This window comes from Lytechinus pictus, chromosome 15, assembly GCF_037042905.1.
Source record: "Lytechinus pictus isolate F3 Inbred chromosome 15, Lp3.0, whole genome shotgun sequence".
Classification (NCBI taxonomy): domain Eukaryota; kingdom Metazoa; phylum Echinodermata; class Echinoidea; order Temnopleuroida; family Toxopneustidae; genus Lytechinus; species Lytechinus pictus.
Genome location: NC_087259.1, coordinates 13,346,577 through 13,369,626, shown reverse-complemented (window position 1 = coordinate 13,369,626; position 23,050 = coordinate 13,346,577). Strand labels below are relative to the sequence as shown.

Here is a 23,050-nt window from a genome sequence, read left to right as displayed (position 1 = left end):
CCCTACCGAGTAAGCGGAATAAAACAGACACTAATTGGTTTTAATGAGGACTGGAGGTTGAGTCAAACGTTGCATTGTCATTTCTGATTTATGAGAGGGGTTCTGATCTGAGATAGTGTTCACACTCCCATGTTTTGCTTCTCAAGTGTTCACCATGTTTTGCTTCTCAAATGTTCAGTAGTGTGATGAATGAATACAGTGTAAAAATCATTGTGTTGTTTTCACAGTACACTTACCGTTCTTTGGGAATATGCCTTTTATTATATGCATTTCATGCTTGTGGCTTGACTGTGAACATTGACAGCATAGTTCTTTGTTGCTTCAACTCTCTCACACTTCCCTGGCCATTTTTCTTTTATAGAAAGTGACTTGAATGGACAAGTTCTGTTTCATCGTTTTCCAGCAACATCACGTTTTACACCTTCCATTTTTTTTTTAGAGTGTCCCAGGTGAACTGTGTTCATATGAATACTTTTGTAAGTTAAGCCATTGATTCCCGACTTCTTTCGTTCCCGTAGGCTTTGTAGAGGGACCACCTGGTTGTAGTGTACAATGAGTTAATTGCATTACATTTCTACCTGGAGGTTTTGTTGTACTCAAATATGTAGATTTTAACCCTTGTATGAGTATGAAACGTAGGAGAACATCATCTTTTGTGTGTGTGTGAACACACCTTCCCTGATGATGTCGGCATGAAAATAGATTGAAATGCTTTGATGGCCTTTATTAGGGTGAACACGGTAAAGGTTACCGGTTCATCTGTCCAACGCAACGCAATAGAATAATCATCTGTGTGAATGAATTCCGTGACCAAAGCATCTATTGCTTTTGCAGGATTGAAGAATACCCTGTCCTGATTCTTCAACTCGGCAGTCGTGATATCTCTGCTTCCATTCATCTTCTTAGTTTTAATCTCAATGGATTAATCCCCGGACCATAGCCCATGACGTATGACTTGATTGAACTTGAGGATAAGATATCCAGTCCAGAAAATGGAGCTGGGCCATGCTGTTTATCGTCTTTTGATGTTGTTTACTATTTTGATCTGGAGTGCTCGTATCGCAGAAGCCTACTGGTGCTGGAACCCGTACATTCAGAATTGGACAAGTATGTCAATAAGACATTTTTGTTGAAATAACCTGGATGTTATATTTTGTTTTTATTGTACTATACTTTTTTTCAAGCTTTTTGCCTCAGGACGTTTGGGGAAAAGAAGAAGACACTTTTTTATTCATAATGAAATGTGTAATGACAGTATCATATTTTTTACATAAAACTTTCTGAAATGATATTTAGGAAAGAGATAGGAATATTCTTATTTTTAACAATTTTAGAGCATGACTATTTCTTTGTTTTCCTCAGGGGTAGCAGGTATGTGGTATATATATTCACTGTAAAGAAAACTAGTAAAATAGCCCTAAAGACGAACATACTGAAGCTTTTCGACATGCACTCATGCGATTTTACTCTGATGAGTGCATGCTGAAAAGCTTTTATGTCCATTTTTAAGGCTACTACATGATTTTGTGGTACCAAACACTTACTGATGTACTTGAAAAGAAAACTGATAATTTTTTTATCTGTGATTTTTTAGATGTGAACATTTAATGATATATAATTTTCATTTACATTTTTATATGTTATTCCGTTCTTTCATTTTTGTCTGTAGGATGTAACTGTAATTTCCACGCTGACCGTTGCTTCTTCGATGAAGATCTTTTCAACCGAACAGGCTCCGGTGGTCACTGCATGGAATGCCGTGACGACACCTCTGGTGTTAGTTGTGAGCGTTGCCGTGACAACTACTTCAGGACATCTTCAGATGCCCGATGCCAGCCTTGTAACTGTGACCAAACAGGTAGAGTTGCCATTCTAGAATTTTTTTCTTGATGTTGGTTTCAGAATCTAGAATATGGATGATATATTTTCCATGTAGATTTTCTTTTATTACCAGTACTTATTGAAGTGCATGATATCATATGTTCCATTTATGTGTCCAGTTAAAATTTAAACTCTATGCTGGTGAAGTATCGTCTTGCATTAGTAAAGACGAGTCATGTGCACTGGATTGCCATGTTGATTCTTTAGTCAATTAAGTTATGCATTGGTTATATTGTGCAATTTAACTTTGTATTATAAAATTTACCTATGTTTTGCTTTAATAAGATAAACTAAATATTTAAAAGAATTGATATATGCATTGTCAAAGTTGACCATTCTAGATCTGTGATGGAACCAATTATTGTGTTGGTCAGATTGAGTCATACAAAGACAAGGTTGAAACATCTACATGTATACCTTCAACTATACATGTGTTGTAAATGTTTGATTAAGATCAAGATGTTAATATTGTGATGGTTATAAAATTGAGCAATGCTTTTTTAGATGGGTGTTTGTAAAATTGAGTTATTTTTTGGTAAAGTTTAGCAATGTGTGAATTTGTTTGCAAAAATAAGCCATGCTTTGTAAAATTGATGCACTTGTTGAATATTTTTAGGTATGCTCTTGTAAAGATGAACATGCTTTAGTAAAATGCATTCTTTTCTTGATGAAATTGAAAGTTTAATGAGACAAAATTGACACATTTGTTGATGAAATTTAGCTATAGATGCTTTTGTAAAATTAAACATGCTATAACGAAATTGAGTCTTTTGTTCATGGTGAAATTGATATTTAAATATACACATCAAAAAAAGTAAGTCCCCCCTAAATCAAATTGCTGTAACTTTTGAACGAATAATTTTGAAATATGATATTTCGTAGGTGGTTTTCTACACTCATTAAGCAACTCCTGGGGAAAAATGAGATTGATCGGTTGAGTCATGCATGAGTAATCAAAGATTGAATTAAAAATGACAATTTTTGAAAGTCACAAGAGTCGTTTTTCAGATTGTGTAAATACAAAGTTGGGCAAAGGTTGTTTTTAGGTGAATTTTATGACGTTAGAGCTGTTTTACTATCCATCATTTAGCCACCTCACACAAAATTTTGATATCGTATGTTTATGGTTGAGTGAGCACAATGTTTTGTGACATATCATCATAGGGGTTTATGGCAGTATCCCCTACAACTTGTTAAAACATGTTAAAATTGGAAAATGTTGGTGGCTCCCCCAATTACTCGGCCCCTCCCCATTTTAAAATTCTGGATCCACCACTGATTTGTCCATAAATTCAACTGATCCTGAGAAATTGTTAGGAAAAAATGCATTTATGCAGTATTAAAGAGTATTCATTCCCAAGTTTTTGAATGTGCTCACTCAACCATGAAAACTGATGGATGATAAAAACAACAGCAATTATAAAGTCACATTTGAAACCAAATTTGTCCCCAGTATTCACTATATTACCCCTCAAAATTAGTCTGTGACATTGAAAATAATGCCCCTTTTCCCACTTTGATGCATGCTCACTCATCCATAAATAAACATTGAACCAGATTTCATTTTTGCACAGAATTTTGCCCGTAGGTTGATAAACATAACTGCCAAATGACATTGCTAAAGACAGCCTTGAAAAAAAGTTCCACCATAATGAATAAGTGGTCACCTATCCTTAAACATATGCACCCATAGTGTACACAATGTCTATGAGAGAGGAAGTCAAAATATAAACAAAAATGAAATGAGGGATTGTTTCATGGACGTTTTTTTTATATTTTTTTATATTTTTTATTAATACTATTCAAAAGGGGCGCACACCAAAATAATCATTCAATAAGGCACAGAGTGGGGCCAAGGCCTTAAACTTCTCATTTGCATAATTTTTTTTTTATTGAGTGCTCACTGAAGCATTAGACATCGGGATTTTTACAAAAATCAAATCAAATGAACTATGCAAGAAGGTTTGTGACAGATATCCATAGTTAGCAATTGCATTTTTTCCTATAACGCAAAAAAGAGCTAATCACATTCCACATGTTCATTCAAGCGTGAATGTTTGATTAAATGCATTGAATCATTGAAGCATATTAATTGGTCATGAACATAATGAAACAAGTTGAGAAAAGATCATTTCAGTTTAATACCAAAATGAAACAATACTTGCCTATGATATTTGAAATTTGTATTTTTTGCATTCATTAAATGTTCATTGATCTGTGAAACGATGAATATTGTTGAAGATACTCTTCCCCAAAATAACTGTCATCATATTCGATCATTTTTATCGATAGAAATGTGTAAAAAAAAAATCAAATTATAGTAAATTTCAACTTGTGTTTATTCAACAGTGAAATTTAGCAAAAAACGTGTATCGTCTTTTAGAAAGTACCTTTTACAAGCCTTCTGACTATTTTTCATGATGAGAATGTTGAATTTGTTCCAATAAAGTGGAATCAAAATCATGATATTTGGCTTGTGACTTTTGAAAAGTGACAATTTTGCCTTCTGGCGGTGCTCACTGAAACATGACATAAAATACGTCCATAACATTTACCCAGAGGGTAGCTTATAAAATTACCTACACGGTAATGTAAAAATATATTAAAAACTTGATTTGGTTTGGAAATTATGGATGTTTGTTTAAGGGGGGACTTACTTCTTTTGTTGTGTATGGATGAAACAATGAGATACATTTTCAGCTCTTCCCTGACATGTTTTCCCTCCCCCTGTAGGATCATTGAACCAGCAGTGTGATAGTGCAGGACGTTGCCAGTGCAAGGTGGGAGTAGGAGGAGATAAGTGTAACCAGTGCCTCCCTAACTACTATGACTTTAGTGAAGGTGGATGCAGGTAAGCTCCTCTGATAGGATGCAAAGTGCTAGGTGTCAAGATCAATATTGCACATAGGCTAAGTAGTGTTGAAATTGTGAACACTGTTCTACTTCAAGACTTTTTTCTGTTCTTTTAAAGATTGGAAACACATTTATTTTATCTAAACATATCTAAATGACCCTTTAAATGTCTTGAATTCTGAAAGTGTGTGAATATCCTCTTTATTGAGAAAGAATTGAGTAAGGGCTGGTGTAAATACATAACAAAGTGCCGTTCTTTCAATGAATTCAGTATACTTTATAAAAGTTTATATAACGTATATACAAACAGTAGTATAAATATGTTTATTTTACGTAACACATCTCTCTGTGATAAATATCAGTCCGTCCAAATCAGATTGCTCAATACAAAACAGGAATACTCTTTATATTACACGGAAGTTAGTATAATATGATAAGGACAAGACATTACGTTACTGTTGCAATACCCCAAGCAAATAAAAAGTACTCAACAAGAAATTAAATAGATAATGATATGTATATGTCCACAAAAATGTCTATCATCATCTTCATATCTTATGCATCGATAACAAGTATTTACTGAGATATTTTTGTCCTCATGCTGAACAACATGTGCCCACCTGTAATGATCTGTGTTATATTTTGTAGGAGTTGTGAATGTGTACGTGCAGGAAGTCTGGACAACAATCCAGACTGCAACCAAGGTACGGGTCTCTGCAACTGTAAACTTCATGTTGAAGGAAGGGACTGTGAGACGTAAGTGTTCTTAATTATTATAATAACGATAATAATGATTATCCCCCGTATCAGACATCTGAGCTGGTCATTTACAAAACCGTAGTGCCCTACATTTTCTGAATATCAGGAAGGGATAGGTATACAGTTTGTATCTTCCTCAGTCTCAATGCGCATATTGACTTTGCATGCAGAGACAACGCAAAATATACCTTTGTATTTTCCCTGGTCTCACATCCGGGCCTATGAGGATGCGTATGAAGAAATACGCTTCATAATGACCCGCGCGCCAACAATCTACGTCATAATAAAGGCAACGCTGGATCTGGGCGCTTGCAAGTACATCATAATGGTAAAGTGCAGAGCCTAGATCCTGATATTAACATGACATAATAGAACTCTATTCTTAAAAGAAATATCACCATTATCATGATTTTTGCTCTAGATATCTGATTTGGATGATAATAGAAATATTTACTGGCTCGTTTCGGGAAAATCAAATATATTTGCCCTTAAAAGACCCATATTGCCCTCGTCTAAAGACTCTGGCTAATATGATTCTTTTGCTGGCAATATATGTGATGTTCAAGGCCAGTCAATATTATATAATTATTTTATTATGCAACATTCATATAGAGCTTCGTACGATATTTCTAAGCACTGCATACTATTCCACCAGCTTTATAGCATTGCTACCCTGATTAGGTGCTCGGGCATTAAAGGAATTTTTTCCGACCAAATACCCATTTGCTTCACCTGGGGTGAGAGTGTCAAGTAAAAAGCATTCCTCACCAATTGATGCAAATGCTGCAGTGGGATTTGAATCCTGGACCTAAAGGATCAAAGTCCGAAGACTTATCCATCCACTGAGCTGCAACACCTTTTCACAGTTCTACATATTCGAATTCATCAATGTTCCTTTTTTCCATATTAGAACCGGCAAAGACATTTTCCTTTCACCCTTTTTACTAATTGATCAAAATAATTACTGAAGTCTCGTATGCATACATAATCTGTTGCTGGTCCAAAGAGGACACTAGGTAAAAAAAAAATCAAACTACTCAATCAAAAGCTGAAAAAAAACCTATAAGGCCATTACCATTTGTAAGATTAAAATGTTAGATGATCCTTGAATAGAATTGACTTTATTGAACCTTTACCAAAGCTTTAGAGTGGCTTTGAATACAAGTTTTGTGAAACTTACCCCTGATTTTACTATTGATATCCTCTGTATAGCTGCAAACCTGGTTTCTTCAACCTGCAAGAGTCTGATGAGTTTGGATGTCTCCCTTGTTTCTGTCATGGGCATTCAGCATCCTGCTCCTCCGCTCCCGGGTACGAGATTGCCTACATAGAATCAAACTTCAATACAGGTATGTAGCAAACTCCGAGGTGAATTAAAAGAGTAGAAATATTCTTGTCTCATATACTGTTGTCTTATTGACATCGTCTTTTGAAGTTTTTTTCTTCATAATAGGTCATTAAAAGCTAATAAACTAATTGTCCGGAAGATAGAATCCCCCAAATTGACAGATTTTTTAGTGAAAAACTGTAGATTTTAAACATCTCCCTGATTTCTCTCATTAGATTTTATGTAATTGAGAAAGATACACCTGCATCCTTCCTCAGTAAATTTTGCCTGAAAGGTGAATTTTAAATTTGGTAGCTCTGTTAAAAGGGAAAATGTTGATATTGTATTATTTGGCATAATCAAACATATAGACAATATATACAAAAAATAGGATAAGGAGTGTCACATGGATGCTGGGAAAGGAAAAAGATATACTAAATAACTGTAACCCGAAGGTCTTCCTTCATAGTACTATTGTCTTTCAAAAATGCTATTGTTAGGTTATATTGCTTTCTTTTCTCAAATGTACTTGTAGAATGCTAGGTTTAAAGGAATCACGTGGGCATTGAATAAAACTGTAAGATTACGCAAGACTGGAACGTGTTCTCAGGTGCTCTGGCAGCTACATTGGGATATATCATTTAGCAGAAGAAAGGGTCACCAGTCGTGCGTACAGTCATTTGTAACTTATGAACAGCTTTATGAAACACCCTATAGAGAATTCTGATATCTAACATTCTCCAATTTTCTTCATCTTTTTGTATGTTTATTAAAGGTCTTGATGGATGGAGGGCTGAGAGGCGCGGTGGGGGAGAGGAGCTGCTTGTTTATAATGCTATCAGGCAGGACATTGGTATCGCGACTGTAGACAACCAACCTATGTATTTCGTCGCCCCAGGTATGTTTTCTACAAAACAGAGAGACCGTCTTACAAGCAGATATGATCAATGAATATCAGTTATAACTTCTTGTGAGACAGGACTCTCTTTCTTCTCTTTAGATGAGTTTGATTTCAATATAATCTAAACATTTCCTTTCTGATGAAACAAAGCTCTTTGATTCTCTTCCCATTAAAAAGTTAGTAATGTTGAGATGAATGAAGCATCAGGTAACAGTTCCTTATGTAAAATTGAAAAGATTTTTGCTAAGATTGAAAAAAAAATCTTCCAAAGAAATTACTCAATTTGTGATAAATTGAGAGATTTACCAATCTTCTTATGAACTGAAAAACAGAAACTCATCATTTCAAAGAGGTGCCACATATCGTGGATCAGACATGCATATTTTATGGAATTACCCACATGTGCTTAGAGTATTATAGACAAAGTTGAGTGTAGGTGGTGTATTTTCAATAGTTTGATAATAGTAGTAGCTGGGTTTGGGTGTTCTCATTGACCCATCTCCTTTTGATAATTTTATGATTTTAGAGGAGTACCTTGGTAACAAACTCTTTAGCTATGGCCAAGACCTGAGCTTCAAGCTTCGCCTTGGTAGTGATGATGTAGGTCTCAGCGTGGAAGATCTTGTGCTTGAAGGAAATGGTAGGCAGATCTCTGCTCCGCTGGTTGCCCAGGGCAATCCACAACCAGGAGTCTACCCGCAAAAATATACCTTCAAGTAAGTTTGCTTACATTGATTATGCGAGTGACTGATCAATGTGTGAGTGATTTTGTGAGTCATGTAATGGGTGAGTGAGAGATTTTTCATGTTGGTTAGATATTGAGTGAGTTAGTTCTTGAGTGATTGTGTGAGTGAATTGATTTCATGAGTCATAAAGTTGGTGAGTGAGAGATTTTTCACATCAGTGAATTATTGAGTGAGCAAGCTCTCAAGCAAGTGAGTTATTGACTGAGTTCTTGACTGGGTGAGTTATTGAGGGATTGAGTAATTATTGGCTGAGTTACTGAGTTCTTGACTGGGTTATTTATTGAGTGATTGAATAAATACTTAACTCTTGACTGGGTGAGTTATTGAGTGATTGAGTAAATCATTAACTGAGTTACTCTAAGTTCTTGACCGGGTTGAGTGATTGAATAAATTATTGAATGAGTTTCTGAGTTCTTGAATTAGTAAGTTATTGAGTAAATTATTGTGTGAATTCTTGAATTAGTAAATTATCTATTTAATGAGTGAGTTCGTGAGTAAATGAGTTATTGACCAAGTAGTCGAGTTCTTGACTGGGTGCTTTATTGAGTGATTGAATAAATTAAAGTGAGTAGGTTATTGAGTGAGTTATTTAGTTATTGAATGAGTATATTATGAGTTAGTATATTATGGATTTGATGACTGAATGAGTAAGGTAATGAGTGAGTGTTATCAATGTGATGAGTTGATTCATCTCTGTGACTTTCCGTTTTCAGATTGCGAGCCGAGGAGGACATGGGTTGGGTTCAGCGGCCTTCAGCCTTTGAGTTTCAGAGTCTCCTTTCCAACCTGACTGCCATCAAGATCCGAGCAACCTACAGCGATAGAGGTCTGTCATCCTCACCTTTTTGGCATGTTCAGTCTATTATTACGCTAACCTACCTGCAACATTATCACAATAGAGGAACATTTAGTTTGAAATCAGCACAATCATAGTTCTATGTTGAATCTTGATAGACTGTCTAGTATTTTGTTAAGTACTTTTAATGCTATTTCCAAATGAAAGAATGCCAAACCCAGACTGGTGTGTTGAAGTATATGATTTAAAAAAAAAATAAAAAACCCATCCTCACGCCCACACTTCTCAATTCCTTTGTGTTCAATGTCCTCTATTATATCAACAACTTCTAATATATATATTTGGTTGTAATCTGGAGTAGACACTGGGAAAATACCGTGCTCTCCAACATTCCTTCCCCAATTTTTCTTCCAAATTCATACCCCAGCTGGCTTGAAAAAGAAAGTCTCCAATATGAGTATTATTATTGTTACCTTTAATAGACTGTAGATTGGTTAAGCTCAGTGGTCAACCCAGTGAAGTATATCCAGAATTTCTTGAATGCATCAATGTACATATTTTGAACAAAAGCCATTTTTAACCGAATGGGATGTAGCAAATTTTACAAGCATGTGTTTAAACCCAGTAGGGACAGCCAGTTTCACATTACAACACAAAATCAACTCAACACAACTTAGTAAACCTGATGTATTCATGTATTGAATAAAGAAGAGTCCCAGTCTGCAGTAAACCACTGCATTGTTTATGAAGATATGGACTATAATAGGATGAAAATTTCTGTATCATAAATCCTTCTGTAGAGAGTAATCAATCATGTTTCATAGCGTTGAGTGAAAACACTGTTCTTTCAGGTCAAGGGCTGCTTGATGACGTCCGTCTAGTCAGTGCCCGGCGGTCAGTCGGTCCTCAAGGCAGCAGGTCTTCGTTTGTAGAGCTGTGTAGCTGCCCGACAGGATACGTTGGTCAGTTCTGTGAGTCCTGTGCTGCTGGTTACCGCAGGGACCCCTACGGAAATGGACCCTTCACCCGATGCATCCCATGCGAGTGCAATGGCCATGCTGACTACTGTGATGTGGATACTGGTGAGATCAGAATCAGATTTTAAATAATCATCATTTTCCCTACTTATCTTCATTTGAAATGTTGATTTGGGTTTAATTCGAGGGATGGTTATCTGACCAATTTGTACAATTCTTTCTCTTTTATTGTTAGTCTTTTCTGACAACTCTTTCTCTTCCTTTGCTCCTCAACTTATTTTTATTAAAATATCTGTCTTTAATCTTAGTATTTCTTAATGAATCATCAAGTGTTGTTTAATTTGATTAGATTTGATTTGCTTCTATGAAATTCAAGTTGATTTGATTTTTGTTTGATTTGACTTGACTTAATTTCATTTGAGTTTACCATAGTTGAGTTGATTTGATTTTGAGCAGATGTGATTTTGATTTGACTGGAATTAGACTTGACTTCACTTGATTTGATTTCACCTGACTTGACTTGTTTTGTTTAGTGTAATCTTGATTTGTTTTAGATTTAAAGTCATTAAAATCCTACTTGATTTCTAGGTGAATGTATCTGCAATCACAATACGAAGGGACTGAGCTGTGAGCTTTGTCAGGATGGTTACTATGGTAATGCCCTGGAGGGCACGCCCTATGACTGCCAGCCATGCCCTTGCCCTGGTGGAACCAACTGCTTTGTAGATAACCTGGGTGAGGTCGTCTGTACCGAGTGCCCTGACGGCTACGTTGGTAAGTGGACGCTGTATATTCTTCACGGATGGGGAGGGGTGGGGATCAGGTCCCTATCCTAAACTTTAAACAAACAAACAAACAAAAAATAACGGGAGAAAATTTGACTAAATTTAAGAGTCTTTGTCAAAGTAAAGAAGTGCAGCTGATGTACCCCTTGAAAAATAATTAATCCACATCCTCTCCAAGAGAAAAAAACACATTTGTGCAGGAATGCTTATCATATAATTAATGTTTCTTGTTTGGGTTAAGATTTATTGCTGATTATGAATAAAGCAGGCAATAGTTTATTCCTGTTGACTAGATTATATTCTGTAATTTCCATAGCCTCTGTTTAGGGAACGACTGGTTCCAGTAGCCAACAGGTTAAGAAGCAACCAGAAGCTTGATGTCTTAAAAATAGTCTCTGAATTATGTAGTAATAAGTGTTTGTTCCTCATGATTTTTTTTAATGCCTATCTCATTTCATTCCCAAGTATAGTCCTGAACAGAAAATGGTGTGCTTAGAAACGCCCGTAGTAAGCGCCTTATAATTGTTCTCTATTATTATTATTGTAGGATACTAGTTTTGGCAATGAACCTGGAATGGGTTTCCAGATACTGCTCTGATACCTGAGCTAAAATGGCTTCCACCTACCAATATAATCTTACTTGCATATTGCCGACTCGCGGCGTATTTGCATATACCTCCGGCTTATTTGCATATACGCCCGACCAATCACATAACGGATCAGTACCCACCTATTGTTCCCGCGTTCGTGCGTACGGTCCTGGGGATTGGTATAAATTGACTACCGTATCAGATAATTTTCGTCACTTGATAAAGAGTTGCAGCGGCACTCGAAAGCTCGTGAACTTGTAAGCTAGTGAACACTTTTTTGCGAGAGTGATCACGAATTTCCTAGAAAGCCAGTGAACACTTTTTGCGAGAGTGATCACGAATTTCCTTGTTGACCATAGTAGATTGCGAGACAAATGAATACCCTCTAGCGATTATTTCATTCCGCAATAATGAACCTATTTAGTACAATATAATCTTACTTGTAAAAACCTGTTGCATTTCCTAGTTTACAACTCATCGACTGTTGGTGCTAATGAATTTTCATTTTTCATTGTCTTTTTAAAGGAAACCGTTGCGATTACTGTTCTGATGGATTTTACGGTGACCCAACTGGAATCCAGGGAGAACGGACAGCCTGCGGACAGTGCTACTGTAACTACAACATCGACCCTAACGCTGTCGGCAACTGTGACAGGTACAGACCTCAATATACAAATAGCGAATAGGCATGAGTGCGATGGTGCAAGATTTCGCATGAGGTGAAATAAAGATGCTCTATTCAACGAGGCGTGAGCCGAGTTGAATAAAGCGTTTCTTTCTTTCACCGAATGCGAAATCTTGCACCATTGCACGAATAAGAATATTTGCTATTTGTGTTGTACAACGCCTCGGAATTTAGCGAAAATATGAAAAAACAAAGAGTTTATCCCTATAGTAATCTATGAAAAGGGAGCAAAAATACCGAAAGCAGAAAGCAAAATCCCACAAGCGCACATGACCTTGGGCAGCCTTGCCCATTTAGCCAGTTTGCTTATACGCGTATTGTTCATTTTTACCGAGCGCAATGAATTAAATTGTATTGTGACGTCACCTCCTAAAGCCGTGCAACGGTACATTTTGGATGGTACGTCTTTTGTGCAACGGTACGAATGTTTGACATTCAGCCTCCCATTTGCTCGTGTACAACAAGCTAAGTAGGCGTTGTACAATAACCTTTGAACTCCATTGCATAGTCAGTCAGTGACAGTCAATTAGATTTTAAATCTGGTTTAGTCCCCAACTACTGGGGTGGCTGGATTCATCTCACACTCAGAGAGATCACTGACCATCGTCCCCTCCCTCCCCTGTAGTACTCTTTTTGGTGCATCCTCCTCCCTCAACCCGACCCTCGTAATCTCCTCCACCACTCGCTTCTTTATCCCCATCACCTCTGACCAGCCTCCTCGATAATACTCATTACTATGGTATCTTTGCCATCCAGTGGTAACTTGCATGGAAACCTTGATTTTGATTGGTTGTTAGTATTGTTACCATGGTAGTAACTTTAATGCAACAGTGCCCTGCATATTTTTTCTTTCTCAAGTCTGTCACATTTCTGGCTTAAGAATGAATGTAGGTCTAAACAATCAAATAAAAAATATATCTGGTTAGCAAATTGGCCCATTCTTAATGATTTTCAGACTTACATATGTATTCTAAATGGCATCCTTGCTCACTATCAAAAAAACCTAATGAACTATTTTTTCAGAGGTGTGAGGGTTAGGGGATGGGGCTGTCCCGACATGTTGAGGTGTCTCTAAGGAAAATTAACTTGTATTTGGCAGAGTATATTTTTTTGGTAAACTGCAATAATGACACCAAAGCTGTATGGAGCTGATGTTCAGAGGTTCTGTGAATGAGTAAAATGGACTTTTGTAGTTAGGACCGATATCCATTTATTGCAAGAGGAAGGCATCTGTCATATGAATAAATCATACTTTATTTTTACTATTTGTACTTCTGTGATTAGTTTGATGAAGCTCTTTTCCTGATATCATATTGTGCTTTATATTAGTCCCCACTATTTTAATTCTGTATTTTTGTTTGTTTTTTATGAATTTTATATTGTGGAATGACATAAAATTGACGATTTTTTTTGTTTCTTTTTAAGGTTCACCGGAGAATGTCTCAAGTGTGTCTTCAACACAGGAGGATTCTATTGTGAGAATTGTTTACCTGGTTTCTATGGAAACGCACTCAGTACTCCCAAGGGGGAACAGTGTCAACGTGAGTATTTGAGCTTTGTTTTTTTAAGAATGAAAATCAGTCAGTGATTCATTTTTATGTTTGGATTGATTGTGATTATTTCTGCGAATGGTTCCAGTACGTAAAATGCATGCTATTTATGGGCATCCTCATTGTGGATATTTTTAATCATTAACTGAGATCTATTAGCAGCAAGCTATTAGGTACAGTATATATTTACTAGTTTCAATAGTCATTACTCTTATATACATATATTTATTGCAATGGTAGACTAAGACACTAGTTGTTGCTTGGTCACTCAATCACAGTTTCCCTTATTTCTCCCTCCATTTTCTTTATCTCTTTCCTCCTTTTTTCATTCTCTTTCTCTCCCTCGTACTCCACAACATTCCCTTTAAATTTCCTTTGAATTATCCAGCCTGTGACTGCTATGTCGGCGGCTCAACCAGCAATGAATGCGAGCAGACCAGTGGCCAGTGTAGCTGTCTGCCGTACGTGAGCGGCCGTGACTGCAGCGAATGCTACCCCGGCTACTGGAACATCGACAGTGGGCGTGGCTGTGAGCCGTGCTACTGCGAGAGCACCGGGTCGACGTCCGACCAGTGCGACATCCGCACCGGTCAGTGTCCCTGCAAGCCAGGAGTGACCGGTCAGCGATGTGACGAGTGCCAGTATGACCACTATGACTACGCGGTGACAGGATGTACTCGTAAGTTATTCTTTGAGTCGTAAAGGTGAAATTTTGATTTAAGGAAACGTCATGGTGTAGCGGTTCGGACTATCGCCGTGAAATCTGAGGGTCATGTATTCGAATCCCACCGCATCCTTGCATCCTTTGGAAAGGTGTCAATCCACACTTTGCCACTCTCCACCCTGGTGTTAAATGGGTACCCAGTAAGATGTGAAAGCCTATGTAGTATGCCTAACAATCGAGTCTTGGAATGCTCCCCAGGGAGTGGTGAGGGTGCATACATTGTCTGTGGGCATGCCAGGATCTGATGACGGGGGTAATCATAATTGCAATGTAAAGTGCGTAGAAACAGAATATAAAAAGCGCTATGTGAATGTAACTATTAATATTTTTATATATTTATTTATTTATACCCTGAGGATGCCTGGTGGAGAATTTAAGATTGTTTTAGATGGAAACTACATCTATGCTAGCTAAATTTCTACTGCAGGTTTGATCGATTCTCTGCAAAATTTTAATGCTTGACTTATAAATCGTGAAGACCATTGCATCAAAGTTGTCAGCACCGACAGGTCACCATTATCTGCCCTTCTTGGCCTATCAAAACCATATCAAGCTGTTAGGTCTGACAACTTTTCAGACGACAAATGACGACAAATCTCCCAGATGCGACATCTGGAATTCTCATATGACTTTTTTCTCCTTCCCTTTTTAGCATGCGAATGCAACCCACAAGGCTCCCTGTTCTCCAATTGCACAGACGAGGGTGTGTGCGAATGCCGACCAGGCGTTATCGGGGACAAGTGTGATTCGTGTGAGGAAAACTTCTACAACATTGCCCTGGGCTGTATACGTAAGTACAATATGTTTCATCTGGATCCTTATATGCTTGTGATTTTCAGATATTTGGTATGTCTAATATGTAAGATTTTGATGGCCTAGTCTACGTTTCAATGTGTTATTGTTAGATTCTTCTTAATATTTTTTTGTGCAAAATATTTTTTCCTTTGTACCTAATACTAAAGACATACATTAGAGAGCTGCTATGCCCAAGACTGAGTTCAAGGACCCCCCCCCCCCATTTGCATTCCTAATATGGTAGTTGCAACGTTATTCTTACTGGTCAACTTTATTTGTTATTCCATTTCATCCTATTCTACTATGAATATTTGTTGTGTCTTTATTTATCATGTTGAATATAGAGTTGTGTATTTATCTCTTGGAAATAGAAGAATATAAAATGAGATTGAGATTGACTGTATCTGAAGCTTCAAGTGTAGGTCAACGACTCATTTCTTTAAATCAAATGCGAAACAGCGGTCTTGTATAATAGCCCCACCTCGAGTCCTCAACTCCTCAAATCTGGCCAGGTTACTAACCCATAATGCAACATTCTGAGCAGTGTAGTCTTGTTATATAGGCCCACTTGAAAGACAACAAACTAATTCATGATTCAATGCATTCATGTCGCAATAATTATGTTACCAAGAAGCTTAAACAGACACTTTTCCTCTCAGAACAATTGAGTTTTTCTATACAAATGAAATTATAGGCATGTTTATTCTCAGTATTGTCAAGTTATTTCCAAATTGTAAGACTAGCTATTTATAACACACCATCAATGAGAGTCCACACACATCATTGGTCAGTTCCCCCCCCAAGCAGTTATACTATTTGCTCTAACTTCACCCTCTCTGCATTTCCTCCAACTCCCGTCGCCATGCAGCTTGCCCCGAGTGCTACAATTTGGTGAGGGATAACGTGAACGTGCATCGCCTCAACCTTGACGCACTCAGGGACAAGATCAACCAGATTTCCAGCAACCCCACCGTCATCAACGATACCGACTTTGAGAGGCGACTGAGGGAGCTCGAAGGTCTCCTAAATCAGACTATTGATGATGCTCAGAGAGCCACAGGTGAGGGAGTGCGATGATGATGACGATGATGATGATGACAATGATGATGATGATGATGGTGGTGGTGGTAAATGTGGTGATGATGGTGGTGGTGGTAAATGTGGTGATGATGATGATGATGATGATAAAGATGATGATGATGATATTGGTGATGGTGATGATGATGATGATTGTTCTTGTGATTGGTGAGTTTGAAAACAAAGAAGATGATGAAGATATTATTTTTTTTATCATTTAGCTGAGGACCGTACCTTAGCTGATAATCTGAACGCCATTAAGGATGATCTGGGAGATCTCAGAGATGCCTTAGCTCGCATCAGGGCCAAGATCAACGAGGCAGATGGAGTAACCCAGGATGCCAAACAAGGTCAGGATAATCCCCTCTTTATCCTCTCCCACCCCCTTACTCTTACCCTCATCCTTGCTAACTCTGCCACACCTTTATCTGTCTCCCCCCATTTCTTCTTTATCTTGATAAAGCTAACTTAACTACATATTGGCTTGTTCTAGTTTGTATCATATGTTTTTTTCTTTATTTTACTTCATTCATAATTAGTTTGTCCCTTAACTTTTGCCCCCTTCCTTAATCTGCTTGCTGCTTTAGAATGGGGTCAATCTTTCAAGTTTTTGATTAATTTCTTTTGATCCCACCACATTCTTACAATGTATTTTGTATACTCTGTTTGTAGAACACTTGTCTACTGAGTCATTTTAATATTATTTGTTATGATTTTATATCTTTATGCTGTGAATTGTTATTGTTTTGATGGAAATGTTGAAAATAAACTTTGAACTATTAGTCTATGGCAAATTGTGTGCAAAAAGCTTCATTCGACTGTAAATATTGACTATATTGCTATATGTTACACGTTGCAGATGTTGCGGAGGCTATGGCCATCATAGAACGTCTGAAGAGGATGTTGCCTGATGCCCAAGACTACCTTGATAACGAGGGGTGGGCCCTGCTGGACAGACTCAGGGGACTTACTGCCAACATGTCGGCTCAGGATAGGCTCATGCAGGAAATGGCAAGAGAGGCTACACAACTAGCTGACAAGTAAGTCTTAATAGTAATAATATGCTGTAACGCGCTTTGAGTCATTCTGGGAAAAGCCACTTTATAAAAATTGGCTATTATTATTAATAGTGACACAATCATAAAAATTCATCTGTGTTGGTTGGAAATAAATTATTAAACATTTGCTCTCAACGCAGGAATAAATCTTGAAGAGTTACTGTAAAATTCCTACCAGATACACATTTACTTCATTTAGGCGGAGAGTGGCAAATGTAAATTTTTGGGGTGTTGTGATCCAGTGGTTAAGACTCTCATCTTTCAATCAGAGGGACGCGGGTTCGAATCCCAGCCATGGGTTTTTTTTCCTTTAGCAAGAAATTTACCCACATTGTGCTGCACTCAACCCAGGTGAGGTGAATGGGTACCAGGCAGGATTAAGTTCTTGTATGCACCAAGCACCTTCAGCAGCTGGAGCTAAAGATGTGGTAATATATAGTGCGTCATTGAATAGAAAAATAGATAGTCAGCGCCTCATAAATGCTATATATTATTACTATTAAATAAATTCTTGCCAAAGAACACAAATGTTGTGGTGGGATTCAAACCCGGACCTCTTGTTTCATAGTTTGGAGACTTCTCCACTTGTCATATTCTTACCTTAGCAATTGTGCGTGTGTGTGTTTTGGATTTTAAAGATTTGTGTCGATCAAATATTAATATTAGTCTGTGACCTTGTTTTATGCCACTATTAGATATACGAGAGAGAGCACAATGTAGATAAGTTTCTTTCTCAAGGGCATTACTGTCATCACTGTGTTTTCATCTTGGTACATTAATTTTTAATTGTTATTCTCTTCTTTGTTTTGTAACCATACAGCCACACTCGTATGGCTTTGATGGTTGAGGAGACCTCTCGGGAAGCTCTTGAGATTGCCTACCAGGCCTTGGAGGCTGCGAGAAACAGCGGGACTGGTGGAGACCTGGAGGCGCAGGTGGAATCGGTGGAACGCAAGTGAGTCAGGAACGCGACTATATTGTTCATGGTGGGGGTGGTGGTTGTGGAGTTGATGATGATCATGAATATGGCGATAGTAATGTTTTTTTAATGATCTGCATCATCATGATAAAGAGAATTAATTCGTCGTAGAAGATGATACTGATGTTTGTGTTACTGGTGGTGGCAGTGGTGAGGATGATGATGATGATGATGATGGATGATGATGAGTATTGATGATGATGATGAGGGTGATGATAATTTTGATAATGATAAGTGTTGGTGTTGGTGATGATGATGATGATAATGATGAGTATTGATGATGATGATGATTGTGATGTTCATTTTGATAATGATAAGTGTTGGTGATGATGATGATGATGATGATGTTGAATTGATGATGATATGAAGATGATGGTGATGACAAAGCGATCATGCTGATAATGACACCATTTAATCCATCTCCTGTCCTTCAGCTATGTTGATGCCCAAGAACTGTTCAACCAAGCTTCCCAAGCTGCCGATGAATGCTTTGACAGGGCACAACGTGCTGCTGAAGAAGCGCTTCGTTTACTCACCAAGGCGAACATGCCCCTCTCACCACTCGATGTCAATTCCCTCCTCGAGGCTGCTAATGATCACAGCTATAGAGTAAGATGCTCTTAAGTCATCGAAAATTAACCCCTGGTATTTTATCCTGTGATAATTAATTACTCTTGTTGAAAATCTGCCCGTTAAAGCAATGATTTAATGATAATGAGTTTAATATCAAGTTTGATTGTCGTGAAGTCTAGATTAAGTTTGATAATTTGTGCCTTGATATAATGAGTGCATTTGATAATTATCATGTCATAGTGGTTTTAATTCTCCTTTGTTTTCTTGAGACTCTTGTCTTTTGTTCTCATCTGATTCATACAATAATCTTTTTTTTTAAAATCATGTAGGCAGCGGGACTGGTCGGTGAAGCTAACGATCTGAGGAGAGAGAATATCCAGCTCCTGGGCCAGATTGCAGATGATGCACGTAGAGCTGCAGAACTACTTCAGCAAGCTGAGGATGCAGAAAAAGTTAGTAACTTGGCGGCAAATTGGCAACATTTTACTTTCACAGGGCCTGCCCTTTGGTACTCCATCATCACCATCACTATCATAGTCGTCATTACAATTATTATGATCATCATCATCGTAATTTTCGTCATCATCATCATTGTCGTCATTATCATAGTCATTACAATTATTATGATCATCATCACCGTAATTTTCGTCATCATCATCATTATCATGACCATCATCACCATCGTAGCCGTTATAATCATCATTACAACCATTATTATCACCGTCATCGTCTTCAACTTCATCATCATCATTGTAGTCATCACCACCATCATCACCATGATCATCAAAATTAAATCATCTTATCATGATCACCATCATATACATTATCTTCATCTCTATTGTTATTGTTGAATAATGATTATTGTTTTTTTTTTTGTTGTATTTTACTCATATTCTTATTTATCTTATTTTTTTAAATTATAATTTTTATCATTTCTTGTGTGTAGGGCATTGCCCGTCTGCTTGCGCAGGCCGATGCTGCTCGAGCCATCGCCAATGAAGCGAGGATGAGTGCAGAGCAAACTCTACAAGAAGCCAAAGAAATCCTCAAGACATTGCAAGGTAATAATTACTATGATCTAGGGTCCTCTGTCCGTCCCGTATTTAAAAAAGTAATAATAATTAAAGAACAAGTAACAAATCAGTAAACCTGTCTCAAGTATGCATACGGGAGAGACAATGATCTGATAGACTTCAGGGTGACAAGGTTTTAGATCACCAAGGTCATCAGGTTCACCTTACAATATTTTCTTGATAACTAAAGAACCATTTGAGGTTTCGACTTCAAACTTGGCTCATAGAAATGGCTTGTGCTTGACTAAACATTTGAGAGATTAGTGTAATGTAATATGTAATGTAACTGGTGAAGATTTTGCGACTTTTATACGCCTATCTTTTTTTTAAAATACCCTTCCCTTTTTATTTCTAAGAAAAGTATTCCATGTCATGATTTTTATTCTGATTTTGTTGTCAGGATTCAACGAGCAGATTGAACAAAGCAAACAAGAGGCTGATGATGCCAAGCTGAGGATCCCCGATATCGAGGCCATGATCGACCGTGCTAACATGACGGCCCACAATGCATCTGACGCCATTAGTAACGCAGAGGGCGATGCCATGGCGGCTAGGAACTTTGCCAGGATGGCCGAAGGAAATGCCACTGCAGCTTCAGAGGTAACTGAATGTGATGCAAAGTGGAAGTTTCCCCCTGAATCAAAATGGTGTAGCTTTTTCACAAAAAGTTTTTTAGCAAACTATATTTTGGTAGAAGTTTTCCTGCATTTATGGACTAACTTATGTCGTAAAATAAAATTGATCTGTCAAGTTTATGTAGGACTGGCCTCATATTAAATCAAGTTCATCACTTATTAAAGTTCATAATGACAAAAAAAATTGTTATAGTAACAATATTTCTTGTAATATGTAGTGCATATCTTGTCATGAGAAAACGTCTCTCTATCCTTTCATTCATCAGATTTTAAAATCTTACTATTATTCATTCATTTGTTGTTATTTATTTGTTTATTTTTATTAGTTGATTATTCGTTAATTTTCTATTTCATGATTTTATTTATTCAGTATATTCATTTGTGTTTTTTGTATTCATGAATTTTCAAAAAAATATGTCGGCGTTTAATTTTCATTTATTTTTATTTCATGTTATTTCATTTATTTTGTCATTTATTATTTTTCATCCTCTCTCTCTTTTTATTGGGAGGGTAGTTACGCTTCTCCCTTTTTGAATTAAATTGTTTCGGGGGGGGGGGGGGCAGTGGTTCGTTAGATAGTGAACTAATCATCCTCTCTGTGCCCCTTTTATTAATGACATCCTGAATCTGCCTCTGCTATGATGACCTTTGAACCTTACTTTTGACATCATGTACTAGGCTGCGAGAGCAGTCAAGACAGATGCTGAAGCCACCAAGCTGGAGGCTCAGGAACAGAAGGACCGTGCTGATGACCTGATCGACGATGCCACTGAACTCATGATGAAACTCAATGCCGCTGAAACCCAGGCAAACGAGGATGGTGATATGGCAGATCTGGTAAATTATTTTGTTTCTTATTTACTTTTGAATGATCCAGTTTTGAAATATTACACTGTAGCCCATTCACTAGTAATAAGTGGTCTTGATAACGTTTACAATGGTGGATTTGTGTATGAAGGAGGGCCCATGTCTGCGCACCTAAAATTTCAAGATTAAACATGAATTCTTTTAAGTTACTCAAAATTTTCAGTTGATAATGTTCCTTTTATTCTTAAGAGTAAGTGTGCCAAAAGTCTGAGAGAAATACATGATGTTCTTGGAACAAGCCACAGCCAATGACTTTTAGATGGAAATCAACAATCGTGCCCCATGCCGGCACACCCATTCACTTTACACACAATTCAGGGATTTTGATGAGAAGGGCTGCATTTTGAGGCTGTTTCCTGAAATGCCTGAGATTCAATATTATTTCACTGTTTTGATTCAGATTTTTGGATGATTGTCTGTCTCAGTACTGTATTGTAAAGTTTGTCATCAGTGCAGGTCTTTTTTATGAGAATTGAGTTGCTTAGATAGGCATATGCGCAGACAAGGGGCACTACACAAACTTATTGGCACCTTGCTGTGATGATTGTATATGGCACATATTTTTTTATGAATGTTTTCTTTAGCTGTTATACAGTGAACCAGATTAAAAGAATGAAAAGGCCCTTAAAAGAGGCATAAAATCAGAGACAGTGTACTCTTATAAAGAAAGTACACAACGCAACACATCTTAATTTTCCTGTGTACAGAATGCTTTTATAAAACCCGATTCCCTTGGGTATCTGCAACACAATGGAAAAGCCCTCCTTTAAAGAAAATACCGGGGGGGGGGGGGGGGGACAGGGGAGCGTTTCATGAAATGGCTTGTCGGATGTGTTATCAGACAGTTACCATAGTAACAGTGCATCTCAGCCAATCAAGATCAATTAAATCTCACAGATCCGACAATTTGTCGGACAAAAATGTTGATGAAACGGTTCCATCCTGATTAGAACTTCAACATAACTTTTTTAACCTTTATTTTCAATGTAGGCTCAGGATGAGTACTGTTATTTTGAAGCTTTGTGTGTTCTGAAGTTTGATGGTTAGGAATAGAAAATAGTTCCAGTCAGTATTTTAAAACATATTTTTTTGGTCAGAGATTTTGATGAAGCTAGTGGAGGAATACATGTCTTTGACCTTGATTTTCCATGCAGGCTCAGGAGAAAGCAAATGCTGCAAAACAGGTAGCGGGTGCCGCAGTACAGGCTGCACAAGACGCTCTAGATCAGCTCCAGATGATAAAATCAGAGCTTGGTGAGTAAGGCCACATAATTAATTTCTAAAATATGCATTGCCACTGTCATGCACGAATGGGTTAGAATGTGTGGTTGTTTTAACATTATAATAGAGCATATATTAGTACTATCCACCTTGTTTGGTACTCCAGACACTCCATAATCATTGCCCGAGTGAAGCTAT

At 37.4% G+C, this 23,050-nt stretch overlaps 1 protein-coding gene across 1 annotated transcript in view; it reads left to right on the top strand.

Annotated features, from left to right (window-relative positions):
* Window positions 1-992: 992 nt before the first annotated feature.
* Window positions 993-23,050, top strand: part of LOC129277783 (laminin subunit gamma-1-like) — a 35,486-nt gene continuing 13,428 nt past the window's right edge. The window contains exons 1-24 of the mRNA XM_064109994.1: window positions 993-1,107; window positions 1,670-1,858; window positions 4,615-4,732; window positions 5,383-5,490; window positions 6,706-6,842; window positions 7,596-7,718; window positions 8,248-8,437; window positions 9,181-9,293; window positions 10,115-10,345; window positions 10,829-11,014; window positions 12,141-12,270; window positions 13,726-13,841; window positions 14,239-14,529; window positions 15,227-15,364; window positions 16,238-16,429; window positions 16,668-16,796; window positions 17,306-17,486; window positions 18,325-18,459; window positions 18,918-19,092; window positions 19,386-19,508; window positions 20,003-20,117; window positions 20,530-20,729; window positions 21,443-21,601; window positions 22,786-22,885. Of these exons, the coding sequence (XP_063966064.1) occupies window positions 993-1,107; window positions 1,670-1,858; window positions 4,615-4,732; window positions 5,383-5,490; window positions 6,706-6,842; window positions 7,596-7,718; window positions 8,248-8,437; window positions 9,181-9,293; window positions 10,115-10,345; window positions 10,829-11,014; window positions 12,141-12,270; window positions 13,726-13,841; window positions 14,239-14,529; window positions 15,227-15,364; window positions 16,238-16,429; window positions 16,668-16,796; window positions 17,306-17,486; window positions 18,325-18,459; window positions 18,918-19,092; window positions 19,386-19,508; window positions 20,003-20,117; window positions 20,530-20,729; window positions 21,443-21,601; window positions 22,786-22,885 (3,694 nt within the window). The remainder of the gene's footprint in view (window positions 1,108-1,669; window positions 1,859-4,614; window positions 4,733-5,382; window positions 5,491-6,705; window positions 6,843-7,595; window positions 7,719-8,247; window positions 8,438-9,180; window positions 9,294-10,114; window positions 10,346-10,828; window positions 11,015-12,140; window positions 12,271-13,725; window positions 13,842-14,238; window positions 14,530-15,226; window positions 15,365-16,237; window positions 16,430-16,667; window positions 16,797-17,305; window positions 17,487-18,324; window positions 18,460-18,917; window positions 19,093-19,385; window positions 19,509-20,002; window positions 20,118-20,529; window positions 20,730-21,442; window positions 21,602-22,785; window positions 22,886-23,050) is intronic.